Raw genomic sequence first — 27,545 nt, forward strand, 5'->3', positions numbered from 1 at the left:
CAACTGTATCTGTAACTCTGGTTCTTATTAATGAACCAGACCCAAGAATCTTTGATGTGGGAGGGACTTGGGAAAATGAGAACCTGAGCTGCTGAGACCACAGCAGACGAGACCCCGTTTCTTCCCAGTTCTCATCCCACAGCCCTCCCATTTCCCACACCTCACTACACAAAGGTCAGACCTTCCACCAATCCGTTCAAGGGGATGAAACGAAAGACTAACAGAGAAATGTGCTGTGGAGCCGGTGAGCGTGTGCACACACTGCATTTAGAGGTAAGGGCTGGGCCTTGCTGTGGGCCTTCTAGTTTACTTGATTATGTCATTTGTAAAGACTGATACCAAGAAGAAGGCCCAGTGCATATAGTTCAAGCAAAATTGGTGGATCCAAACGGGGAAAAGGCAGCCTTTTTACTCCTACTCAATGGGCCACAGCACGGCCGGGGAGCCAGCCACCTGCCCAGTGCTGCTGGAGGACAAGAAGGGTCCCACGGCCAACTCACCTCAACCACCTTCAAGTCTACCTGAATGTCTGCTCCTCACTGCCAGCCCTGCAGCGGGCTGTGACGGTGCGCTGGGTGCACACAAGACGAGTGCAACCAATGTCTCAGGACAGATGCACCAACCCATGCACGATGGCCTGCGACGTGCTGGGGCCGAGGATTCAGAGACGCCAAGAAGGGGACGTTTGAGCTGCGGCCCCAAGGTCAGCTGGGAATTTCCAGACAGAGACGAGCAGGAACAGGAAGCTATCAACCCCAGGGGAACAGCAAGGAGTCCTGTGTGTTCAGAGGCTGAGAACACTTTCACAGTCTTCGAGCCCCCGCCCGCACCCAGCTCCCGACGCAAAGCCATCCCAGGGCAGCACCAGTCTCACCGTCCTACCCACCCGGGGCCACTCCTGGGTCTTTACAGCCCGAAGGATCCTGAAAAGAAACCAGGTCCAGAGACCCCTCTTTACAGACAAGGACGCCAAAGCTCAGAGAGGGCGCTGACTTGCTCAAGTTCACACAGCTAGTTTGCAGCAGTTCGAGAACTAGAACTCAGCTTTCCAGGCTCCCAGTCCGCGCAAGTCCTCCCGACCAGGCGAGGAAGCGTTTCTTCATTTAGTCGTCACATAGTCACTATTCTCGGCTCTAGGCTGACACAAATGTGCTACAATCCTCCAGCCAAGCACACGCACTGGTAACCCGAAGTCCAAGTGCCCTAACCAGAGACAAATGGGGGTACGTGTCGGTGGGGGGGGGGGGCGCAGACTGATGGTGCTCGCCTTGACCAGGACCCTCCAACCCCCCACTCCTGGCCACGGAGGGGTCAGGCTGAGGCAAACTCATCCGCAGACACTGCACACGCCAAACAACCACACAGACAGCTCCGCCAAGGGCGCAGTTTAGGAGAGACATATGTTCTCTGCAGTAGAGCTTTACAAAGACCCTCCCTAGATGAGGATTAATATTCAAACGTGAGCCACAACTGTAATGTCAGGATAATCTGCACGACTCAATGCCAAAGAGGCCAGGCCACTTCCCCTCAAGCTGTCAGCCCCGAACATCACCTGGTTTCAGATCTAACTCTCGGCAAACAGCTCCTGGGAAAGCAATTTCCTGGAGTCAAAGATAATCCCCACTTCTTAACAGGATCTCTACCCTGTGAACACCTCATGGGAGAAAACCATTTTTAGAACTTTATTTCTAGACTCATCCCAGATAAAAATCTTTCCATTCACAATTTGGTAACCTGCATAAAAAAGTTTTAAAAACATTTTTTGCCATCCCCTCCCACTTTTAGAAATCTATTCCTAAATAATCAAGTGCTCAGAGATGTATGTACAGAACAACTGATAAACTGAAAATGTATTAAGCTCCAACAAAATGGAAATGGTTAAATAACAGCCTCTCTACAAAATGGAATATGATGTAAGCTTTTAAAATCATGATGTAGGAATATGGTCAGGATAGAATGCCAAGTGAAAAAAAGGCAGGGCACAGAACGATATATTTCATCTCAATTTTGTAAAAGGTAAAATGTAGAGAAAGGCCAAAAGGAAAGGACATCAAAATGCTAACTAAGGTGGTGATAAAAGAGCAGGCGCTCGGCACCCGGCGGCTGGTGCAGGCCAGGTGCTCTCCGTGCACCGTTGTACCCTCCTTGAGGGGCATTTCGCAGAGGAGGGGACAGACTGTGGTGGCGGAGATACCTAGGCCAGGCGGAAGCTCCGAATGGCCAGGGTCACAGCCCAGGGGGCCTCAGACCAGGAATGCAGCTCGGCCCCTCCCATCTCACAGAAGGTGGCATCTGGCCGGGCTGTGACTTCGTTCTAACGCTTTTCTGAATTTTTTAAATGTTCTAAACTATGCTCATGTTATCGTTATAATCAGAAAACAACAACACAAGGAATAAACAAAAGAGAGAAACCTGAAATGTCAGCCCCAAGGGCTCAGTTACCCTGGTTCTCCATGCCTACTGAGGATATCCCAATCTGTCTTTGTCCACCAGTTTCTCCTGCACAAGTTGACCTGATAGAGACAGCCTTTGCAACCTAACCTGAGCACCTGCATCGTCTCTGGTAAGACACGAGCGCCCACCACCAAGGGTCTGATGAGAACGCCCGTCCTATTTCACAAGCCCTCAGGGCCCCGCTCAAGCCGGGCACGTGGAAAGATGGCCTTGCCCCTGGGGCTTCACCATCGCCATCCCACCACTCTCTCCAACACTCTGCGCTCCCCCTACTTTCTTTTTTTTTTTTTTTTAATAAATTATTTATTTTTGGCTGCGCTGGGTCTTCGTTGCTGTGCACGCAGTCTTTCTCTAGTTGTGGCGAGCGGGAGCTACTCTTCGTTGCGGTGCGTGGGCTTCTCATTGTGGTGGCTTCTCTTGTTGCGGAGCACGGGCCCTAGGTGCGTGGGCTTCAGTAGTTGTGGCTCGCGGGCTCAGTAGTTGTGGCTCGCGGGCTCTAGAGCTCAGGCTCAGTAGTTGCGGCGCACGGGCTTAGTTGCTCCGTGGCATGTGGGATCTTCCCAGACCAGGGCTCGAACCCGTGTCCCCTGCATTGGCAGGTGGATTCTTAACCACTGTGTCACCGGGGAAGTCCCCCCGTGACTTTCAAAACTTCATGCAAAACTCATTTCCATCAAGACTCTCCTGGGGCGTCCCCTCCGACCTTACGGAGACCTCATGGTTGTTAACACGGGATGTACCTGGACTGGTGATGTCTGGCACAGGCAGCCAGCAAAGGAGTTAAGAAGGTCAAGGTGTGGGCTGACTATTAAAATGTGTAAACTGTTGTCTGTGATCACCTGACATCCTTTGATCCTGCCCTATATGAAGGACAACAAAATGACACTTGGAGTCTGTGTGAATAACTGAACACAACCCCAGTTACTTCTCGATAAAACTCCTGCAGCAGCACACCTGGGGGGACGGGGGGCGGTCAGGAATCAAGACTGACCTACTGGATGATGTACTGTTTACGCTGGTGCTTTCTGTCCCTCTTTAGCTATGTTGTAGGCTCAGAGGACAGAAACCTATCAACGTTCAACGTTATTGATCCATCCTGTATTTCCTGAATACCCCATCAGTTGAGAACTTCCCTGGATGCCGGGATAGAATCCAATCGTGGTGAAAGCCTATTGTGCCGCAAGCACTAACGAATGCAAAGATTCAGGACGTGGAGGCCCTGCATCCAAGGAACAGCTTCCAGTGACAGAGACGCACACACCAATCAATTTGGCGCAAAGACAGGTTGTAACGAGGATGACCCTGGAGGAATTCGGGGTGCCTGGTATGGCCAGAGCGCGGGGAGAGTCCGCAGATGACGTGGCCGGAGAGGCGGGGGGGCCGGCGGAAGGACTTCATCCCAGGCGCCCCCCAAAGGTTGCAAACTGACAGGATAAGACTTGCATTTAAGAAAAGTGAAACTGGAGGGGACAGAGATGAACCAGGCTTGGTACCAGCCAACGCACAATTTAGCAAGACGAAGATAAACGTGCAATAACAATGCACGTGGTATACATTACAGGAGGTGGAAAAGAGGACATTCTCTGGGGCCTGCTGACAGGAAAGGCTTCTCAGAGGAGAAGCTTACAGGAATCTTCCTTCAGAATCCAACAGAGGATGAGATTAAAACTGGGCTGCCAGCTGCTTGCCTCACCCAACTCGCCTTACCCGAGGAGCTCCTTCAAGTCAGAGGAGACAGGGGCTCCTGCTAATGAACTGGCAGGGCCCCCCCGTGAGCCAGGAATCCCCAGAGGCCGGGCAGGCACAACAGGGAGGTGAGTCAACATCTGCTGGAGGTGGACCACCAGCGACTGGAAACTTTACATCGATCGCACTGACGCCCTTTGTCGGCAAAGCCATCTGGTGAGCTACGTTACAGGACGTGCGTGTGGTCACTGCAAGTTGTGCTCAGCCTTTTCCCCTCTGTTTTTACCTCACTGTACCTGAGGGATATAATTCCCATCACTTACAGCAGGCGCCCCCAGCCCACCTCCACGGAGAGCACAGCAGACCAGGAGAGAAGTGACTCCTGTGGCCTCAGGGACAAGGAGCCCCTGGAAAATCAGTGGTCTCAAAGCCCATGTAACGACAGCCATTCATGGAGGGGAGACTTCCCCCGTTTACAGAGTCTCCTTCATCTTCCCCACAACTCCACAGGATTTTACAGATGAGGAAACACGTTCAAACATATTTGCTGAATAACGTAGTCAGTGTTTTACAGTAAGGCAGATAGCCAACTCTGTGATGGTATCTCCATCCACAAACCACGGGGGTTTGGCTACATCAGTGGTTCTTTAATCTTCTCAGTATCGCAGACAACAATAAAAATGAGAAGAACGCTGTGGATTATCTTTTCAGGAAAAGGTATCCTTACATAATTTTTTATACAATTTCTGAGATACAAGGACCCTTTAGGCCTGTCCATAGACCCAACACACCAGGTAAAAAGCCCTAGCCTAGATGAGCATAAATCCCCTACCAAAAAATACGATGACTGTGTTAATCACATTTAATTAAGTATGATCATATTTGATTATGTACGAACCACGTATGATTCAAGTTAATACTTGGGACATTAAGTCACAAATCTCAGTGTTCCTTCGGATGAGCTATCCTTCCACGATTAATATGTTGATCACAGCTGCCGGGATTCCACCAATTAGCCTTCTAAATTCCAATCACTATCCTTAGCCATCAGAGAAGAGACAACTAGAATCTCAGAGTCTCATCACTGGAAGACATCTCAAGGTCTCCGAGTCCACATCCCCACCTCCCCCTGCAACTTCCCTAGAGACAGAGGGCCACCAACCAGCCCTCTGCCGGAACCCTTCCGACGACCAGCTCACCGCTGGGGCTGCTCCCCCAGCTAACTTCTCCCTCAGATCTGAGTCAAAACCCACTCTCATGAAACTACCCAGGAGAGAGGAACAGATAACACGTTTCACTTCCTCATTCCAGAGAAAAGCCTTCAGATGCGCCTTCTCCCACCCTCCCCAAGCAAAGACGTCCTAGATCCTTCCAACACCCCTCCTACCACAAGGTTTCCAGCTCTAACATGAGCTTCCTCCTAAAATGCTGCTCTTACATCACAATAGTGGCACAACTAACTACCTTTTTTAGCAGCACTACATACTTCCCTAAGGTCACCTGTGCTCACCTTTGGCACACCTGTCATGTACTGGCTCTCACTGAACTTGTGACCGAGCAAAACCACCTGGAGCTTTTTCATCAGCCATATGACATCCAAGACGCTCCTATGGCGTTACTGCTCGGTGTTTCTCCCCTGCGCACCCCCGCTCACATCCAGGCAGTGTGGTGCTGTGGTCACAAGCAGAGACTGGGAAGCAAATCTGGTTTTGAGTCTCAGCTCCTCTAACTGCCAGCTAGACAGCCCTGGGTCAATTACTCCTCTGTGCCTCACCGACCTCGTCTGTAAATGGAGTTATTGATAGTACCTAACTCACAGAGTTGGTGTGAGGATTAAACTTATGTATTTATTTATTAGCACAGTGCTTGGCCTATAATCAACACTTCATATGAGTGTCAGATTTTTATTATTATGTTTCCACTCTTAAATTTATGAAAGTACATCAATACAGATGTACTTGCTTTACCATCATTTGTTACAATCTATTCTTTTTTTTAATCACAGATATGGTAAACACATCCTTTGTATCCTCAGTTTTATTGTCTGAAGACTTCATCATAAGCATTTCTCTTCATGTTGCTACATAACCATAATTCCATCAAGTGGCTATATTCTAATTTAGTTATAGGAGGCTTTCAGTTTGTCACTCTGATAAGCAATGCAACAACGCAATGAGCATCCCCAATAAAGATTTTATCTTTCTTGATGTGCACGGCCAATACCAGTTTCACTTTATTCTTGACAAACACTGAGGATTATAATTTAGTTATTTTCTTATGTAACAGGTGGGAAATCATGCCAGATATAGTACCTTCTTTTTTTTTTTTTAATTAATTAATTAATTTATTTATTCTTGTCTGTGTTGGGTCTTCGTTTCTGTGCGAGGGCTTTCTCTAGTTGCGGCGAGCAGGGGCCACTCTTCATCGCGGTGCGCGGGCCTCTCATTATTGCGGCCTCTCTTGTTGCAGAGCACAGGCTCCAGACGCGCAGGCTCAGTAATTGTGGCTCACAGGCCCAGCTGCTCCGCGGCACGTGGGATCTTCCCAGACCAGGGCTCGAACCCGTGTCCCCTGCATTGGCAGGCAGACTCTCAACCACTGCGCCACCAGGGAAGCCCCAGATACAGTACCTTCTTAACGCACAATGAAATTTCACTTCCTAAACAATTACATACATTTCTTCTGAACTACTCTATCCTAATTATTATATGGTAATAGAAACAATTCTGTGTTAATTTAATAGCCACATTCTAATTAGCATTGCAAACAACAGGGAGAAACACACACAAAAATTCTCATTTTCTTTTGTAGGTAGAAGATGGTAAGGGTTTGAGGGAAAATTAGCATTTCTTTCTTTGTATTTTTCATTTCTAGGATGTGCCAATTTCTCTAAAAAAGGGTAAAGAAGGGATATCCCACTCTCGGTAAGAATAGCTCCACCAAGTCTTTAAGATACAGTAATTCTAGAGAAGTGAAAATCAAAGTCTTTTGTTGCTTCCTTCTTGATAAAGATGAATTTTTCCACCCACTGATATGTCAAATAGCTGAAAAATGTTAGCATCAACTTCCTGGGGGGAAAAAAAACCACCTAGGAGCTGAGACAGAGATTGGGAAAGTTTAGACTAAGAACAGTATTAGAATAAATATGAACTGGGTTTTTTGTTGTTTTTTTTTTTTTAAAGAGGTCAGATAACAGTCTACTCTAAGTGGGAAAAATTACTGTAGAAACAGTTTCTCAACAAATCATCATCATAACTGCTTTTGCAAACCTGTACACAAGACGTTCTAGAAAATACATCTAGCTGTGTTGTTACCCTTTTGAAAACTGGAAGCAAACATAGTATACTTGCTATTGTGTAAGAAAAGTATTGTTTTGCCTATACTGGGAATATACTGATAACCTTTTGGCTCAGTCCAATGTTTAAAGTGGCGGGGGGTGGCAGGGGTGTCTAAGGCGGTATTTTCAAGACCAGCAGCTTCAGCATCGCCTGGGAACTTATTCAACTAGCAAATACTCAGGCTCCATCCTGGACCTACTGAGCCGGAAACTCTGAGGGTAGAGACCAGCAATCTGTGTTTTAACAAGATCTCCAAGGGACTCTGGGGCGCTCTCAAGTTTCAGAACCGCAACTCTAAAACGGGGGTTGGCAAACTTTTCCTAAAAGCAAGAGAGAGATATTAAAGGCTTTTGTAGGCGCCAAGAGGCAATACTGAGGTTACTGGGTATATATGTGCTAAGATGCTAGAAACCATCCTTAGCTCGCAGGCTGTAAATAGCACAGCTGGCTGCTCCAAGGCATCGCAACCACTCCCCCGCCCCTTCTACATACATTTATAACTGTATAAATCCTGTTCACCCCTAAAATTTTAAGTCGATCTCTCTCCTACACTAAGACGAGAGTGTAAGAACTTACAGCAGAAACGTAGTAACATACAAATGAATATTACTGACACGTACTGTGTGTCTGCCGGCCTCTGTGCTGACCACTGCAGGGACACACAGGAGGTACATTTGCAGCTGTCACGCTGTTCATGTGTCCAGAACCACATCTGTCACTTTTTCATGTTATCTCAGTTACTCGTCACTAACAAGCCTATGAAATATTAACATTCTCCTTTTACATATGAGGAAACTGAGGCTCAGAAAGATAAACAACTTCCCCAGTGTCACAGACTTTCTGAGCGGCACCACCAGCTTTGACCCCAGGGCTCCTGGATCTTAACACCCATGTGCTCTTTATCCTAAACCACACCGCCTTTCAGAACGGGTCACGGACCTCAGGGCTTGTCATCGAACCGGGGGGCAAAGACCGACAGACATAAAACTATTTATAAAGAGCAAGATTTAAAGAGAGAACAGAGTCTGCATATTAGATACTCTTTCAGTTTTGGCTGAAAGAAAAATCAAAACTGATTCAACCTCAAAACTCACAATTCAGAGGGGAACTGGGTTCAGCAGAATACTGTCCCCTCCCCGACAAAGATGTCCACTCCTAATCCCTGGAGGCAGGGATATTATGCCATCTGAGGTTGCAGATGGAATTCAAGTTGTTAATCAGCTCAACTGGAGATGGGAAGACTATCCTGGATCATTGGGTGGGCCCAATGTAATCACAGGTCCTTGGATGTGGAAGAGGGAAGCAGAAGAGTCAGTGTCTGCTAGGGACTGAACTGTGTGTCATTCCCCTCCTCCCCCCAACCAAATTCATACGTTGAAGCCTTAACCCCCAGTATGATGGTATTTGGGGGGTGGGCCTTTGGGAGATAATAAAGTTTAGATGTGCTTAAGAGGGTAGGGCCCTCAAGATAGGATTAGTGTCCAGAGCCGGCTCACTCTAGCATGCCTACGCTCTCTGTCTCTGTCTGTCTCTCTTCCTCCACCACGTGGGGACACAGTGAGAAGGCGGCTCTCTGCAGGCCAGGGAGAGAGCCTTCACCAGAACAAGAGCGAGCCGGCACCCTGATCTCGGACTTGCAGCCTCCAGCACTGTGAGACAAACGTCTGTGGTTTAAGCCCCCCAGGCTGTGGTATTGTTATGGCAGCCCACGCAGACTAAGACAGCGTCAGAGTGATGGAGCGTGAGAAAGACTCCACCAGCCATTGCTGGCTTTGAAGATGGAAGGAGGCCCCTATCGGAGGAACTCAGGGGCCTCTAGAAGCTGGAAAGGGCAGGGAAACTTCCTTGTTTCCAGGAAGGAAGCCAGCCAACACCTTGATTTCAGCCCAGTGAGGCCAATTTGGACTTCTGACCTCCAGAGCTGTCGGTGAATCGGTGTCATCTGAAGGCGCTCCGTTGGTGGTAATCTGTTACAGCAGTCACAGAGAACTAATAATACCCAGAGTTAAAGGAGGCTGACACCGCGTCAGAAGTCTCAGCTTGATGGAGACAGCTGGGCAGGCCTTCAGCAGGCGCCTGGGACAGGAGCGCGTGGGTACAGACCAGGAGCAGGGCCAGATGGGAGACTGTGTGAAAGACACACATACGGCTGTGACACGCTCATGCGCCAGGGAGCCACCGGTCAGCCTGGAGCAGAGAGAGACCGCGGAGAGCAGGGAATCACTTAGAGGTCAGCTGGGGCCAGCCCATGACCAATCAGGACACTCGGCAGAAAAGTCCTGCTGGCATGTAAATTAAGGAACATGAGACAGGAAAAAGTACACAGCAGTGTGAGGCATAAATACTAAATTATTTTCACTGTTCTTTTAATAATGCATAAAACAAGTGTTCTTCCTATGCAAGCAGTCGCCTAAGGATGTTGAACACTCTAATGATGGAACCACTACGGGGACTTCTCCTGGAACTAACGGCAGTCAGAGCCAGAAGGATGGTAGTTACGGCGCTCCTAACCGACTGTGGTCGCCAGCAGCTCAATCCCTTACTGAATATGCCTGGCTCATTTCCGACATCTAGTTCTAAAAAAGTTTAATCTATCCTTAAATTCCCCCACTAAATATATTCAAAAGAATGTGCTACTAAAAGCAGTTCTAGAGAAGAGATCCAAAATGCTGTGAACGATGTCAGCAACTCACAGGAGAAGGTACAGGGTTTCCTCAGGTGACTGTTTTGAAGGAGACAACACTTGTTCTGAAATAAAGACTTCAGGATCAGGATTCTGGCTTAAAAAAAAAAAATTCAGATTCACAGCCTTATAATAACTCAAACTTGGCATGATATAAAGATGGGTAAAAGAGGCCCCCTGCAAGGTCAGGCTGACGGTCAGCCTGCTGTGTGTGGTACCTCAGAAAGGACACAGGCTGGTGTCCAAAATGCCATGTTAAAATTCCAGAGCAAACGTCTCAACTTCCTGAAGCCTCAGTTTCCTCTGATCAAGCAGCAAAATGACACTTCAAGCAGAGAGAAAAGCATGTGCAGAGGGAAGAGGACACAAAACGTGGCACGTTGGGGCAAAAGGCAAGTCATATCAAAGAAGGGCGCAGAGAGTTGGGAGGGACTCTGCACAGGTAGCCTGGGCCCAGGTGATGCAAGGAGCTGGGACCAAATCTGGTCTTCTGCCGTGTTTACTAACCCGAGGCTCTCAGTGGGAGCGGTTAAGGGATGCGGTAGTAGTTTCACAGACAAAGTAATTTGGAAAAGGTTAAGGCCAATTTCCTCACAATTCACTTTAGCATATTAAAGTCTTTGGCTAGGCCTGCAGGAAGAAAAACCTGTTACCCGTGCTTTAGTCCAATTTCCCTAAAATTCCAGAGCCCCCAGAGGCCTTCCCCATCTCTCCCAGGCTCTGGAACGTCACGAACATCAATGTGGACAAGAAACACTCCAGAGTTGTGAGCAGAGAAGCAACACCGCTGAGCTGTGTTTTAGAAAATGACTCTGGGGCAGGTAAAGAAACGAGGTTTATGGCACCCGCTCAGCAATACAGGTCAGAAATGCACATTAGCCACGAGTGGTGTTAAATTCGTAAAGGCCAGCTTCCTGACACCAAAGTGTTTACACCTTCCCCTTCTGATGTTTGTTTGCTGAAAACTTCCCCTTCCAGGTGCCGGGCCAGCCTCAGGAGACAATCAAGTCCTTCCTCAAGGCTGGCGGCAGTCACATAGCCAGCGTTTACACGTGACTTCATTTTATTTCTGATCAGAACAACTTCTCAACATAGGGTTTTAAGATCACTTTTGAACCTGGTCGAATATGAAATATCCCTTTTATACAAGCCTTAAATTATAAACTCAAAAAGCCCAAGTGAACACAATAAAAAAGAAATCTCTTAAGATCCTTTTTGAAATCTGCTGTTTGTCAACAAAATGAAGCATCCATCTCTTGGTGGTTTCTTGATGCCTTGAGGACAGCCCGTCAGTGCCAGCACAGTGGGGGCCTCGCAGCAGGGCGGCCGCTGACCTCAGCCCTGCCCCGCAGGAAGCTGAGCTCCAGAAGCATCAGAGAACACCTGCAACCCTCTGCCCCCAGGTTCCCCTTTGTAAACCGAGAACAAGTCTTTACAACGACTTGCTGTAAAGATGAGCATAAGGTACAGAAAGCCCAAGGTACGCAGGAAGTGTTCAAAAACATGAAACAATCACTATTCCCCTTGTCCACCTCCCACTTTATCCAGGAAAAGAGCTTTTCCCGGGGGTGACCGCCTTTTCGGATACTGCAACACCCGTTTCAGCAAATCTCAGTGCTGTATTAAGCGGAGGGAGTTTTATACTCTTGTCTTTGATATTTACTTTTAAATAGAAAAAAAATTCATAAAAATTTCCCTACACATTTACTTCCAGTTAGGTGTTAGTCACTGAAAACTGACTCTATTTCCTTCTTTCACAAAATCAGTGGTTGTCAGGTAATCAGTTAATATCTATGTACTGGCAAGCTAAGCATGGTGGCGGTTTTTGTTTTTGTTTTGTCACTTGTTTTTAAAAAACTGTAGAGGATAAACAACAAGGTCCTACTGTATAGCACAGGGAACTGTATTCAATATCCTGTGATAAACCATAATGGAAAAGAATATGAAAAAGAATATATATATATGTATAACTGAATCACTTTGCTGTACAGCAGAATTTAACACAACATTGTAAATCAACTACACTTCAATAAAATAAAAATTTAAAAAAACTGCAGAGGACTTTGAAGAACATCTAGATGTGGGTTTCTCAACCTTGGCATTACTGACATTTGGGGCCAGATAATTCTTTGTTGGGGGCTGTCCTGTTCATCACAAGACCTTCAGCAGCATCCCTGGCCTCTAGCGCGCGCACACACACACATACATATACACACCCACATACATACATATACACACCCACATATACACACCCACATATACACACACACACATACATACACACACACACACTCTTCAGCTGTTAATAACCACACTGGGACAAATCACCCTGGCTGAGAACCACTGATCCCCATTCTAACCTAAATGACTGTTTTTCAGACAAGGAAACCAGGGCTAAAAGACGTTAAGTAGGAAATACGTTAATATAAATGTTTCAGACATTACATGAAATTTCTAAAAATCTTATATGTTCTGGTATAATGTTATAAGTCATAATTCTAGTTATTACTTTAAAATGTATATCTCAGAAATAACTAAATTTCCTTGTCAATTGCATTATTATGAACTTTTATCAAATCTTTAACCGTGGTCATTTTTAAGTCTTTTGTCATTTACAGACAGTTCTGGGTGTACTCTGATGCTTTTGCAAAAATGTTCCTATAAAAGGGTTTCATCTTCAAGGAATTCATGGAAAAGACTCTGACAAGTACAGGTTTCTGGTAACTGACTATACTGCTGAACTGAATGAATAAGCATTTTCAGAACTCTAATGGAAAACCGATGAATTCATAAAAGTGCTAACAAAAGATCAAGATGAAAAAAAAATTAATTACATGGGAGTGAACTGATGAGGATGATTATAATTTTTGTGACTTTCTGTTTGAATAATAATAAAAAAAAAAAATCCCACAAGGACCCAGAGGCAAAAAATATACAAATCAATTTTCACTGCAAAGTAAAGGAGCTGTTACAGTGGAGGATTACTGGACTGAATGTCAATATTATGACATAGTATGAGTGTGTTTCGTGCTTGGTAATTGCAATCATTGTTGCTTTTGTCGTGGTCATCCCTTTACAATGCTTGGTGTCAGTCTATTTATCTCTTGTAAAAATAAAATACAGTGTGTATGTGTGAAAAAAAAAGAATAGTTTTGGAGATTTTTGAAATCTATATGTATTTCTATATCTATATCTGTATCTATTCAAACACACAGTGTGTATCCTTTTGCTCAATATTTTATCTGTGACATTCACCTATGTGGTTGCATATACTTATAGTTAATTCATTTTCATTCTATACAGTATTCCATTGCACAAGTATGACATTTTTTAATCCATTTAAAAAAAAAAAAAGCGCTAAGTAACTTCTTCCAGGGTATGACAGCCAGCACCACAAACTCCAGGTCCAGAAAGCTTTCACACTTAGTCGGGAACTAGCCCAGTCAAGAACAAATTAAGTCCCTTCTCTCCTTTGCCTTCCCAAACTTATTTCACATTCACTTGGTACTTGTCATAAACAAATTAATACCTGTCTAATCATATTAACATCAATGTAATTGCCATATATAAAATACGCAAAATAAAGGGAAGAAAAATATCTATAAAGTCAAAACTCTGAAACAATCATTTTTTAGCATATTTTCCCCAAATATTTTTTCCTACAGATATGCTTTTCTCCCCATCTTGGGTAAATCTTTAATTTTCTCTTTATACCTGATGTCAAGACAGTAGGACATGTCTTGAGATACGCACACATACCCACCCATACATAAATATACATACACATGGACATAGTACACACACACATGTGCACACACACACATATATAAAATTTGTTTTGCTTAGAATTCAGTGGACTCTTTAAATTTGAGATCTGAAATCTTTCTTTAGTTCCAGGGATTTTTTTCAGCTATCATTAAAACAAAAAAATTCCCCCCTTTCCACTCTCTTTTCCCTCTTCTGGAACTCCTTTTAGGTGGATGCTAATATTGACCCCTCTGAATCTATTCTCATTGGCTCTTAATTTTTATTTTACACTGTCCATCCATTTAACTCCTTGCATTCAGGCAACATGGGGCCTCACTAATTCCTTCTTCCTATGTGTGTAGCCTGCCATTTAGCAAATTTTAGTTTTCAGTCTTGCTCTGATTGCCTTATTAAATCTGTTTCCTCAAGTATGAGTTCTTCAGTTTCTTGATTTGGGGGTTCTTCAAATGTTAGGCTATTCTTGATACTATCTCTGAGTGAGTGAGATTTTCATTTTGATGAGGTCTATCCATTTTTTCCTTCTATGTTTATTGTTTTCTTTGTCCTACCCAAGAAACCTTTGCCTACCCCAGGCTGCAAAGATATTCTCCTAATTGTTCTTCAAGAAGTTTCATAGGTTTAGCTTTTTTTTTTTTTTTAATAAATTTATTTATTTATTTATTTTAGCTGTGTTGGGTCTTCATTTCTGTGCGAGGGCTTTCTCTAGTTGCGGCAAGCGGGGGTCACTCTTCATTGCGGTGCGTGGGCCTCCCACTATCGCGGCCTCTCTTGTTGCGGAGCACAGGCTCCAGACGCGCAGGCTCAGTAGTTGTGGCTCACGGGCCCAGTTGCTCCCCGGCATGTGGGATCTTCCCAGACCAGGGCTCGAACCCGTGTCCCCTGCATTGGCAGGCAGATTCTCAACCACTGCGCCACCAGGGAAGCCCCATAGGTTTAGCTTTTACATTTAAATCTGTGATCCATTTCAAATTAATTTTTGTATAAGGGATGAGAGAGGGTCGTGGCTCATTTGTTCTCACATAGATATTCAGCTGTTCCAGCAGCATTTGTTAAGTTTTAGAATCAGCTTGTCAGCACCCCTGCTGACATTTTGATTAGGATTGTGGTGAATCTTGACGTCAATCTGGGGAGAAATGACCTCTCATCAATACTGTCTTCTAACCCACATATACCATATACCTCTCCGTTTATTTAGGTCTTCTTTAGTTTCTGTCAGCAGTAGTTTTGTATGTTTTCAATGTCGGGTTCTTGCATATCTTTTGCCAAATCTGTTCCTAGATATACTTGGCAATTCTTGATTGTAATATCATCTTTGTAGCTGAAATCTCCTACTAGACCCTTCATTATCTTGCTTTGCACAGCCCTCCCTGGAGGAGAGGCAAAGCAGCTACTGGAGTTGTGCTCACACTACAGGTGACTCTTGAACAAGGCGGGGATTAATCAGGGTATAACTCATAGTCAGCCCTCTATGTCCGCGGTTCCTCCACATCCGCGGGTTCAACCAACCATGGACCCTGTTAGTATTTGCTTTTGAAAAATATCCACGTATAGGTGGACTCGTGCAGTTCAAACCAGCCTTGTTCAAGGGTGAATTGCGTTTTAGTTGGGGACAGGGGTGTCGGGTGGGACATGTACCTCCAGAAGGTCGCACGTCCCTCCTGACATCACAGCCACCTGGGGCGTTCCCAGTCCTTCCGCTCCGATTACTACTCTCACTGAAGGGAGACACCACGAGGGTGAAGGGGACAACGTAGAGCTATCCAGCGCCTGGGCCCCTCCTCCTCCCAAGCCGCCCTCCACAGGCAGCCCCCGGTGTACCTGCCACCCTCAGCAGTGGCGTGTCTCCCACCAGGCAGCCTTCTATCTGCAAGCCCTGCTCCAATCTCTCCAAGACTCCTCACCACCACTAGTCCCCTAAGGCTGCCACTTCCTCATTTCTGAGTGAAACTTTATAGTCACTTAATGACTTTTAAAAAGTACTTTCTATCATTAGTAACGTTTTGTGCAGGGAGCAGACCTGCCACACACGTGCAGCCCGTCATCTTTGGGTCAGAAGTTGCAGTGTTTTTTGTTTTTAACCTATTTATATAAGTCTAGATCAAATATTACTTTGAGTAGTTGATCATGTTTTTATACTTATTAATTTTCTTCCCAGACAAGAAAGGCAAGAATTGGATAAGAGAGAAATGGAAAGGGCATCTGGCATAATTAATAGCACAAACCAAAGAACAGAGGCAGAAATGAGTCCACCCTTCTTAGCCAGCCTGACAAAGCTGGTCCACGCAGGGCCATCACGCGAGCCTCAGCTGCACTTCAGAGAACCGGAAGCACCCGTGCTCCTAAAAATTACACATCCCAACTCACCTCTCTAGTTTGTATGCCCAGGAAAAGGAGTTTGGTCGATTATTCATTAATGGTTGATTAACATTATGATATCAGAACTGCAAATAAAAAATTTTCCACAAAGAAGCCCCCAGGAAAGGATGCATACTCACCCAGCCCAGAGATGTTTATTGCTTTCACGGATTTCTTCATTTTGTAAAGAACCATCCGGTCCACGTCCAAAGCCTAAAATACAGAGAACGTATTCATTAAAACATGCTTGAGCTTAGACCACAGCTTCAGAAAGCAGCCACAGGAGCGCCATGTGGAGGCCCCTCTGGGGTTGCCTCCGTGGGACTGGTGCTCAGTGTGGTGGGAATGAAGATGGAGCACGTGGTCCCTAAAAGCCACCACCTTGTCACGTGCCCCATCCACCTGAAGCCCCCGAGCCACCTCTGCCCTCACTGCCTGCTGGACACCAGCCTTCTGCGGTGAAGCGAGTTAACCTGGACCAACCCTCAGTTCTCCCTGTGAACCAGCGAGCCCTGCGGGTGTGACGGCCTGCCGGGGCCCGTCCCCCGCGTAATCAAACAGACACACTTCCTAACGTTCTCCTCTAAAGGCACACACCTGTTCGCCACTGTATCCTCAGCACCCAGCAGAGAGCCTGGCAGAGAACAGGACTCAAAACGCAGCTCAGAAAATGACCATGAGACTAGCAAGACCGGCAGGACCCCAATCCAGACAACGGTTGTCCCTGCTGAGCCCAGAAACAAGGGGCAGCCACTGAAAGCTTCTTACTCTTAGCAGGGGGGAGGTGAGGGTCATGCAGGCCCCAGTGAGAACAACGGGGCAGGCAGGAAGTGGATTCAGGGAAAGGCTACCCAGAGGTGAGGGCCCGGCCGGGACCCACAGACGGAAGCTCGACGCAGGGCAGCAGACATGCTGGAAAAGTCAGGGAGTGGCCTCTGAGATCTACTCTGCCACTCTCAACCAGGTTTTAGTACTCCAGCTGCCGGCCCTCCCACAGATGACAGGGTAATCTTCTGTCCACAGGGGTCTGGCTCAGCTGTGCTGAGAGAAATGGGAACTGGGGTAGTCAGATGCCTCAGTGTGGAAGGCCGAGGCAGAGGAAATGCCCTTTATCACACAGCTGAACTCTGACAAATTCCCTCCCAGGTTACACTGTGGGGCACACCCCTCCCTGATCATTCACTGCAGGAAGCCTTGTAAAAATGCCACCAGATGGAAACTGTACCCTTGTCATTAAAGGCACGCACTGTTTCCTGAACTCAGGAAAGAGGAGATGAACACTAACTGTTGCATTTCTAGTCTATTATGAGGACCTGAGAAGTACAGGTGAGGTGGGCGGCAGAGGTGATTTTTAATTAAAATTACAAGAGGGAAACGGAATTACCTTGCCACTCAAAAACAGTGCATTACAGTGCATATTTACAGATAATTAAGGTTGAACTTGGTCAGGAGAAGTTAAAATGATTAAGACTGAAGGCTGGAAAAAGTCTCTGTCAATTATATATAAAAACAGCATGGGAATTTTAGAACAAAAATAATAAAACTTGAGAGTCTCAAGGAACCAAAAGTTTCTACCAATCAGGCTGAGACTTCCAACCAGAACATGCACTCACCCACACCCTGCCCTCTCCAAAATCTACCTAAACTTAGGAGAAGGAAAAAAAGCTGCAACTATAACCAGAAAGCTTAGGAGAAGGAAAAAAAAGCTGCAACTACAACCAGAATTTGTGTGTAACAACTGTAAACAAGCAAAAATCTAATAGACAATACGGCCCTAAGTAGGAACTACGCAAAAGCCTAAGTCTGGCCAAAACCCTCATTAATTCTGAGGAGCTAGACCACAGCTGACCTTTAGTTTACAAAGCAAATTTCAGAGAGTAAATTCATCACATAAACAAGGCTGTAGGGATGTGTCACAGATATTTCAGAGGAAAATAAACAACTGTCTTCAACCACTTTAAAAGCATCTCTTTTGATCCCCTAAACTGTTATATTAATAGCCACGGTTCTTATTTATTCATGAAAGCAGCTCTCCTCCAAGTCCACGGCTGGTCTGGGATCCTGTGCAGCGTGGGAAAGGACGGCCTGCCTGGGGGGACGCTCACATTTTTCCTTTTCAGACCCGTGCTGTCCAGGATGGTAGCCACTGGCCACAGAGGAATATTTAGAGTAAAATTTAGAGTAAAATTAAAATGTAATAAAATTTATTAGCCAGCTCCTCAGCCTGGCTACCTTTCTCAAGAGCTCCGGCCACATCCCATGTACTGTTTCTAAGCACACCCCGCTTTATGCTTCTCCTCTGTACCTGCATCCCTCTGTGTGCCATCCCCCAGGGCTACCCCGTAAAGCACTGGTAGCACCTAGGGGGTCCGTTCCCTCTTCCCCCCGTGCGACACGCCTGTCTCCCTTTGGAGGGCTGCCTTAGTCTTTGCTCCCAGGGCCCTACAGGGACCTCCATCTGGCACGGAGGCACCTACGTCCTGATGCTGGCCCACGGGGCCAAAACTGCAGTCCGTCTGAGATGAATCTTGAGCATCCAGGGTCCACACGCCACTTCTGTCCCTCGCCCTGTTTTTATGCAGCCATGCACTAAGGATCTGTACAGATGAATATTTCCAATCCATGTGATGATGGGGTGATGGAGAATACTAACTGTGAACAACCAATTAAGAGAAAGGTTCGTACATCAACTATACTTCAAATAAACACATAAATAATGAAAAGAGAGAGAGAAATGTTATCCCCCCAGAAAGAATTCCACTCTTCTATGGACCTAGAGTCTGTCACATAGAGTGAAGTAAGTCAGAGAGAGAAAAACAAATACCGTATGCTAACACATATATATGGAATCTAAAAAAAGAAAAAAAATGGTTCTGAAGAACCTAGGGGCAGGACAGGAATAAAGACGCAGACGTAGAGAATGGACTTGAGGACACGGGCAGGGGGAAGGGTAAGCTGGGACGAAGTGAGAGAGTAACATTGACATCTATACACTACCAAATGTAAAATAGATAGCTAGTGGGAAGCAGCTGCATAGCACAGGAAGATCAGCTCCATGCTTTGAGACCACCTAGAGGGGAGGGAGGGGATATGGGGATATATGTATGCATATGGCTGATTTCACTTTGTTTTACAGAAGAAACTAACACAATATTGTAAAGCAATTATACTCCAATAAAGATATTAAAAAAAAAAAATTCCACTCTTCTTAGTAGACCTGCATTACCAAAAAAATTACACTCCAGGGCTTCCCTGATGGCACAGTGGTTAAGAATCTGCCTGCAAATGCAGAGGACACGGGTTCGAGCCCTGGTCTGGGAAGATCCCACATGCCGCAGAGCAGCTGGGCCCGTGAGCCACAACTACTGAGCCTGCGCGTCTGGAGCTTGTGCTCCGCAACAAGAGAGGCCGCAATAGTGAGAGGCCCGCGCACCGCGATGAAGAGTGGCCCCCACTTGCCGCAACTAGAGAAAGCCCTCGCACAGAAACGAAGACCCAACACAGCCATAAAATTAAAAAAAAAAAAAAAAAAAAAAAAAAAAATTACACTCCATTACTATCATTATTATTATATTTTAATTTTCATTAAAAAAAATTTTTTGTGGAAATTTCTTTTCTCTCTTATTATGTAAGGATGTACATAATTTTGCCTCAATTTTGCCTCTAGGCCTGAAAATCCTAAATATTTTAGGCCCACAAAGCCTAAAATATTTACTATCTGGCCCTTTGCAGACAAAGTCTGCTGACCCTTGACCTGAGGATCCACACAAACGTTTCTCCTGCACCGTCAGCCGGCCCTGCTGCTCCTGCCCTGAACTAGAGGCGACAAGACAGGGCCAGCTTGGTCCCCAGCACCCTAAGGTCACAATTTGAGCCAGCAAGGGTGGGAAGGGCCTGGCTTATTCTTGGAACCCAGAGATTCTGCCCTGGAGGGGACAAGAGGACAGCAGACCACAGGCCTCCCCATTTGGGCCATGACCCATGCCTGTCCCATCTCCTCTCCCCTCGTTCCTTTCATGAAAGGCCAACTGGAGAAGAAATGACATATCTGAAGGACGGAAAACCAAATAACAAAACAAAACAATGCCTAGACCTGTGCCCCAAGGACAGCTTTACCAAGAAAGAGTCATACAGATATTTAGATGGTGGCTTTGCCTCAGCGCACATTTGACTTAACTTTTGAAGTAACAGAGAATGTTAACGACAGTGTCAAATATTTCCAGACCACTTTTGGGAAGCACAGAAATGCACTGTGGCCTGCAGGCTCGGTTTAAAGTGAGAGCAATAATGGATCGACCTCCTCCTGGGAATAAAGCAGAGGCCCAGAGAACAGCAGGTGTCATGAAGAATTAAGATCAAATAAATAGCCAAGCTAGATCACAGCTGTGCGAAACGTGTGCCTAAGGACAAACACGGACACACTTTGGTATTACCTAATAATATTGAAGTTACTCATAGTATGTGAATGTTTGCACCAGAAGATACATACAAGGATGTTCATGACACGCTTCCAAGTAGCTGAAAACTGGACAAACCCAAATGCCTGTCAATGGGAAAATAGATGAACTGTTGTGTATTCACATAACAGAATGCTACATAGCAATGGAGATGAACAATCTTTACCCACCCAGAACACAAATGAAACTTCACAAAAATATTAAAGAAGCAAGTTGCAAAGGTAAACGTGCACTATAATACCATAAAGTTTTTTTAAAAAAATAGACAAAATTATGGGACTTCCCTGGTGGCGCAGTGGTTAAGAATCTGCCTGCCAAAGCAGGGGACAAGGGTTCCATCCCTGGTCCGGGAAGACCCCACATACCGCAGAGCAACTAAGCCCGCGAGTCCCAACTACTGAAACCCACGCACCTAGAGCCCGTGCTCCGCAACAAGAGAAGCCACCGCAATGAGAAGCCCGCGCACCTCAACGAAGAGTAGCCCCCACTCGCCGCAACTAGAGAAAGCCCACGCGCAGCAACGGAGACCCAACGCAGCCAAAAATAAATAAATTAATTAATTTTTAAAAATAAAAATAGACAAAATTAGATTATGTTTAGGGATGTAGATTATGTTTATGTTTAAGGATGTAGATGTTGCTGAGAAAAAATGGGAAAGAGCCCCAAATGCCTAACCTAGGAGAATAACCACACAAACTATAGTGCACTCCTACGATTCAAGTCTAGACAGTTGTTAGTATCACTGACGCCCACTGGGTCACACTACGTGAAAACGTGGAGTGCAGAAAGAACGCAGACTAGGTACAAATGCCCATGTTAACAAAGGAGAGCCCTGAGGTCAGTAAAGTTGAAGAACCAAGTACCCACAGGCACCCCACGGACCCTCTCCCTGGAGAGGTCAGCCCCCAACACAGCCCCCGCTAGATCACTAATGTAGAGAAACGGAAACAGATGACGTGAATGCCAGCTTTATAAAAATGCTTCATGTCCTGATTTTTATTGGGGTCGGGGGGAAGCTACTGGGAGATCTGGGGGAGCTGAAAAGGGAAAGGCAAATTTTGGCAAAACGGCTACAACCCACCAGAAGCAAAGAAAGGCACCCCCAGTCTCCCTGGCCCTGGTGCCCTGTTCCCGGGGAGACGAGGGGCAGGGGGCGGGCCTGGCCTGGGTCCCCTGACCCTCCCATAGTGCTCTGCTCCCTGGGGCTGACAAGAGAGCTCGGATGCAAGCAGGAAACGGGAGATCTCAGGAGACTAATCACAAACAGAATGGACCTTATCCCAGAAGGTGCTAACACACCCCTGGCAGGAAGTGGGAGGGAGGCGGTGCGGGCGCTGCACTAGATCCGGCACCGCAGGCCTGGTGATGCAGAAGAGGCTGGGAAGGCGACCTTCAGCTGAGAGCGAGGCCAGCCTTCCACATCTGTCCCAGTCCCAGAGGACAACGTAATCACAAGCCAGGCTGATTTCCCCAGGAAACGAGGATCAAGCCACATGAACTCCACTTTGGTAACATAAACCGGGGAGAGAAGACTGGAGATGGCCGTTTTCTTTCCAAGCCCCACACGCAGACAAGGAGAGCGAAGTGAGACTTCCGTCAACCACATCCACTCTGTGGGCAATGTCCCTACCCTCACCCCATCTAGCACACTGAGCCCCACCATTCCCACTGGGCCCTCGACGGGGGCCTTTCTGCGGTCAACTGGCTGCCACATTTGTGTCTTATATATTCTTTCAAAAAATGCATCTCGTAACTGTGACCAGAGACTTTAAGCAACGCATGCAATGAAAATGGGAAAACCCATCGTTCCATTCAATCACCTAATCCCCTCCTAACACCCACATCTCTAAGTCCACGATGTCACCTACAGGAAGACACCAGAAAGAAAAGAACCCAACAGAATGGGATCTTAGTTCTGGCCCCTCAGTGCTGTCCTGTTGGAGAATAGTGCAGAAGTTAGAAATCACTGGCTTTAGAATTGGACAGATGTGGTTCTCAGCCAGGCTCCACTTACTAGCAGCACAGTCTCAGAAAATTACTTCACCTCCCTGACTCGGTTTCTTCATCTATAAATTGGGAATAATAATATCTGCCTCCTAGGATAAGGTCATCAACATATACAGGATCTGGCATATTGTAGGCACTCAATAATCAGTAACCGTGGTCAGTGTCTTCCGGTTCTCAGAGGGTCTAAAGCTACACCACACTTATGACCAAGTAAGGTAGCTGCTCAGAAACATCGTCACCCCAGTACTGTCCCAATCAGTAGGATAAATATTTTCAGGTCTGATAATGGTTATGATAACAAGCGGAAATAACTCAGAAAAAAACACTTTTGTAGCTCTTGCCAGCCTTTCACTTCCACATGCAGCCGTTTTTTTCCATCACTTTAAATTCTCCAAAACTTTTCCTGACTCTCTAAATGGGTATCACGACAAAGGCAGGGCCACACGGCTAGTGGTAGCACAGGGTGCCCTGGGCCACATCAGCTTTAACATTTAGGGAGAGGAGTGTGGAATCCCAGGTCTGAAGTGCAAGGGGGTGGTGGGCACCTGGTATCAGTCTGTCCCCGCCCCGCACAGACCCCCAGGCATCAGGAAGCCCACTCACAAAGCAAGGCCTCTAGGCGGGCTTGCCGCTCTCACACCTGCAGGGGCCACACCAAGCTCTGCCCACCCTCTGCTCACAAAGGGCCGCACTGTGAAGGTGACCGTAGGGTTGGACAATGCCTGAAGCTCTACAGGTGTATCCAGGGAATGAACAGCCACACTGTTACTCAGATAAGGTCATCAGCATTTGAGAGAAACACCTTTTACTTCCAAAGACAGCAGGAGATGGGAGTCTAAAAAGGCATCTGCAGTCCCAAGTATCATACATCCATTTAAATTCCACAAAGCACTTTAACATCCCTTATCTTGGGCAATATTTACAACACCCTGTGAAATCATCAGTTCCCCTAATTTAAAGTAGAAGAAACTGACTCAGACTTTAAGTGACTTGCCCAAGGTCATTTATTTGGCTTTGAACTAAAGAAAGGCTAGGAGAGCTCCCCCAAGCTAAGGGGCAAGCTTCCCGAACTGTGCCCCCCACCCCGTTTGCTAACAGCCTGGCTTCCAGAGGCCGGAGGGGCGCCGGGGAGCTCAGTAGGCTTCTGCAGCCGCCTTCCCTAATGTTCAGGAAAATCATTCCCCTTACACCTGACTCCCTGTGCTTCCTTTAAGCCCCTTTCCACTAAGCTCCTCCAGGCGCACGAGCACACCTGCCCAGACTACCTGTGTAACCAGTCTGGGGTTTCAGAATCTTCCCAAGGGCCGAGGGGGTGGGTAGTGCATAAAGGCAGGTGGCGGATTTGCCACCATCTGCATTTGCCCGGGTTACACAATCTACTCCTGGGCTTCTCAAGAGGAAGATTAGATAAGACGACGCTAGCCTGCCCTGTGTTGATCTTCCACTTCTTGGTTCCTGCTTCCCATCCCAAAACCTGGCGCCCTGCCCTGTGATGGAGTGGAAAGTAGGGAGGAGGGAAACCCAGAATGAGGAAGGGAGACCAGAGGGAAGAAGGAACCAGCAGGCTTGTTGAGGCCCCAAAGCTGCCTGCCACACACAAAGCCACCCTCTAAACACAGCAGAGGGAGGTTTCTGAAAGGAGGAGGTGAAAATGCAAGCAAGGCCAACGTGCTACCTGGATCCCTCGGTGCCCCTCCTGCTTTACCCCCAGAGTCTCGGTGCCTGTCCTCCATCCACGCGCCCCGCCGATCCCCAAGGCTGCACGTCTAGGAACTGATCTTTTATTTTTCTGCAATTCAAGTACTGCAGTAATGGGGGGAGAGAAAGATAAACTGGGAAGGCCAGGCGCACATGGGAACCACCCAGGCATCTGCCTGCCCCAGACCACGCACGCTGCACCCCACTTCATCCTCGTGACCCCGGCTTATTGTGAGAGCACCGCTGGAGTAGAGACCATGGCTGAGCACACAGAGCTGGGCTTTAATTCCCGCATCTCCACACACGAATGACTCCATCCCTGGGCCTCAGCTTCCACATCCCTAGAATGGGGCGATCACATCTACTCGATATGGCGACTGTGAAGATTACACCACACGGGTGAGCACTGCCCAGCAGCTGAAGAGCATCCGCGTCGACCTGAGGACCCTTCCCCTCCCGCCGCCCCGGCAGCCCACGCAGCACAGCACAGCAGGCAGTAGCGTGGCTGGTCACCGACTGGCACAGACCCAGGGCTGCCGCTGGACCTGGTGGCTACCCGGGAGCGTCCTGCTCCAGCTCTCCTGCGGCCACGCCCTGTCCACACATGGTGAGAACAATGGGGGCCAAGGGGGTGCACCTACCGGGAGCCCACGCCAACCCCCAGACCGCACTGCGGATACCCAGCCCCCCAGGACCCTGCATCCACAGCCTTGGTCTGAGTGGGCTTCTTCCCCAGGGTGGCCATCTGCGGGGAGAGATGGAAAGAGCCTGGACGTACACTAGACACACATGCTGGGAGCGAAGCTGGAGGCGCCCAGAGGTGCGAAAGCATCAAGCCTGCCCCGAGCCCTGGCGTTGTACGTGGGGCTCCCGGCACCAGGGAGCCTAGAGGTGGTCTACACCAGGTGCCCACCGCTCCCGTGCCCTGCAGAACCGGGCTCCACACTCCTGCTCCGTTTAACCCAGGCCGCACAGAATGCCTCAGGGGTGCGAGAGCCGAGAAGATGGTACGGGGAAGTTCAGCATCAGCACCCGCAGCCTGGAACATGGCAGGGCCACTTCACACGCCGGGGATCAGAAGAGTTCATTCAAAGAAAAGAAACCTCCGCTAAACACGTGCACAGAAGACTGCTTCCACGGCGTCGGAAGGCCGGGCATCCACAAACCGCACCCAGCTGAGAGCAAAGCGGGGACCAGAGAGGAGGAGCCGCCGGGGCACAGACGGCCTCACTCTTTCTTCTTCCCTCCGAATGACCCCACCCCCAAACAGCTCCCTCTTATCGAGCAAGCAGGGGAGAAGGTGTGGAGCTGAGGCCACGGCATGGACAGAGATGAGGGGCTGGCCGGTCAGGGAAGCGAGACAGGGTGACATTCCAGTGGAGCGAGCGGCGCGGCGGGAAGAGCAGGCCACAGGGCCAGGCAAGGCGGCAGGAGGAGGCTGGACGTGGGGGCGGGGAGGGGGCGTGCAGGGCAGGTCCCTGTCGCTGAGGGGCAGAGGCGGAGGGTGGGACGGGCAGCCAAAGGCGAGAGCAGCTCTCAGCTGGCTGACGCGGCTTCTGAGGGTCATTAAAGGCTGCCTATTTTCAGCATCTGGGGGTGTGAGTGTTTCTCCCCAAGGAAGGGCTCTTGACCATTCGTTTTATTCTCTTTGTTCTCCACCCAAAGAAAAGAAAACTCTAAACCCCAGTAACAGAACAAGACGGAGAGCAGGGGACTGGTTCCCTCCGCCTAGGGGAGAGGCCCCCTCCGGCCCGCACCGGGGGCCACATGGCAGACCCCGCCCCTGACAGGACACGTGCCCGCTGCGTGCTGCAATCCCCGGGGAACCCCGAATGCTGAGTCCTAAAAACAGACACTGCATGTAGTGCTGCAGTCTCACACCAGACATGGTTTCTACGTTTCTCAGACCAGAATGCTATCTGCTTTAAAGCTAATACGCAAAGTATTTACTATCTTTCAAAAAAAGCAGAGATACAAATTTACTGTTTCTTAAGAAACCTGAGGAAGCTGCAAGAGTACACAGATGTTCTGCTGGTCCAAGCCACGCAGCCCAGGCATCTGGGAAGGTCTACATTTATCACAGTGACTGGAATGATGGATTGTGCAAAACAAGGGGTGAGCATGGTGGCCGGCAAAAGGCACCATCCAAGCTCTGTCCCCTACTCATACTGTAGCCCTAGACGAGTCACTTCTCCTCCGAGGTCCCAGACGTAAAATTCTGTGAAACTACTGTCTTTAAGACAGTTTGCATTTCAGCTATCTTTCCAAGGAGGGACTACAATTGTATTCAAATACATGTGATGTAATGGATTAATTTTCCAGGGTAACTAAGAATCCTGCCCAAGACTCTCAACAGAATCAATTAATGACTAGCTATTAACACTGTGAATAATCAGTCCTATTCCAAACGTAAAAACAAATGTTTGGTAATGGCAAAAGGTAATTTTTAACTAAAAATTTCGTATTTCCCTGGCTTGGACTTCTCACAATACGAAGAAATGTAAAGTGTGTGTCAGTACAACTTACCAGAAGGTCAAAATACCAACGTGGAGATACCAGCAGTCGTGTTGCCGGTGGGAGTGATAATAAATGTCTCACATCCGTACAGCACTTTCAACACAAACTGCTTTTACATATACTATGGCTGGTGATCCTCAAACACAGGTAATATTATCATAACAAAGCAGAGACTAAGTGAAGTTATTTTTCCAAGGCCACAGAGGTAATGATAAAACCAAGATGCCACCTTTGTAATTTTTTTTTAATTCAAAAAAAATACTTTCACGGGGGCTTCCCTGGTGGCATAGTGGTTGAGAATCTGCCTGCCAACGCAGGGGACACGGGTTCAAGCCCTGGTCGGGGAAGATCCCACGTGCCGTGGAGCAACTAGGCCCGTGAGCCACAACTACTGAGCCTGTGTGTCTGTAGCCTGTGCTCTGCAACAAGAGAGGCCGCGATAGTGAGAGGCCCGCACATCGCGATGAAGAGTGGTCCCCGCTTGCTGCAACTAGAGAAAACCCTTGCACAGAAACGAAGACCCAACACAGCCAAAAATAAATAAATAAATAATAAATAAATTTAAAAAAATGTGTTTAAAAA

General features: G+C 47.4%; 1 protein-coding gene across 9 annotated transcripts in view; it reads right to left on the minus strand.

The window, feature by feature from the left end:
* Window positions 1-27,545, minus strand: part of ASAP2 (ArfGAP with SH3 domain, ankyrin repeat and PH domain 2) — a 160,563-nt gene that overhangs the window by 88,519 nt on the left and 44,499 nt on the right. For all 9 annotated transcript variants that reach the window (XM_036872732.1, XM_036872736.1, XM_036872734.1 and 6 more), the window contains exon 2: window positions 16,425-16,497. In XM_036872732.1, coding sequence (XP_036728627.1) covers window positions 16,425-16,497 — 73 coding nt within the window. The remainder of the gene's footprint in view (window positions 1-16,424; window positions 16,498-27,545) is intronic.

The sequence above is a fragment of the Balaenoptera musculus genome, chromosome 13 (genome assembly GCF_009873245.2).
Source record: "Balaenoptera musculus isolate JJ_BM4_2016_0621 chromosome 13, mBalMus1.pri.v3, whole genome shotgun sequence".
In the NCBI taxonomy this organism is placed as follows: domain Eukaryota; kingdom Metazoa; phylum Chordata; class Mammalia; order Artiodactyla; family Balaenopteridae; genus Balaenoptera; species Balaenoptera musculus.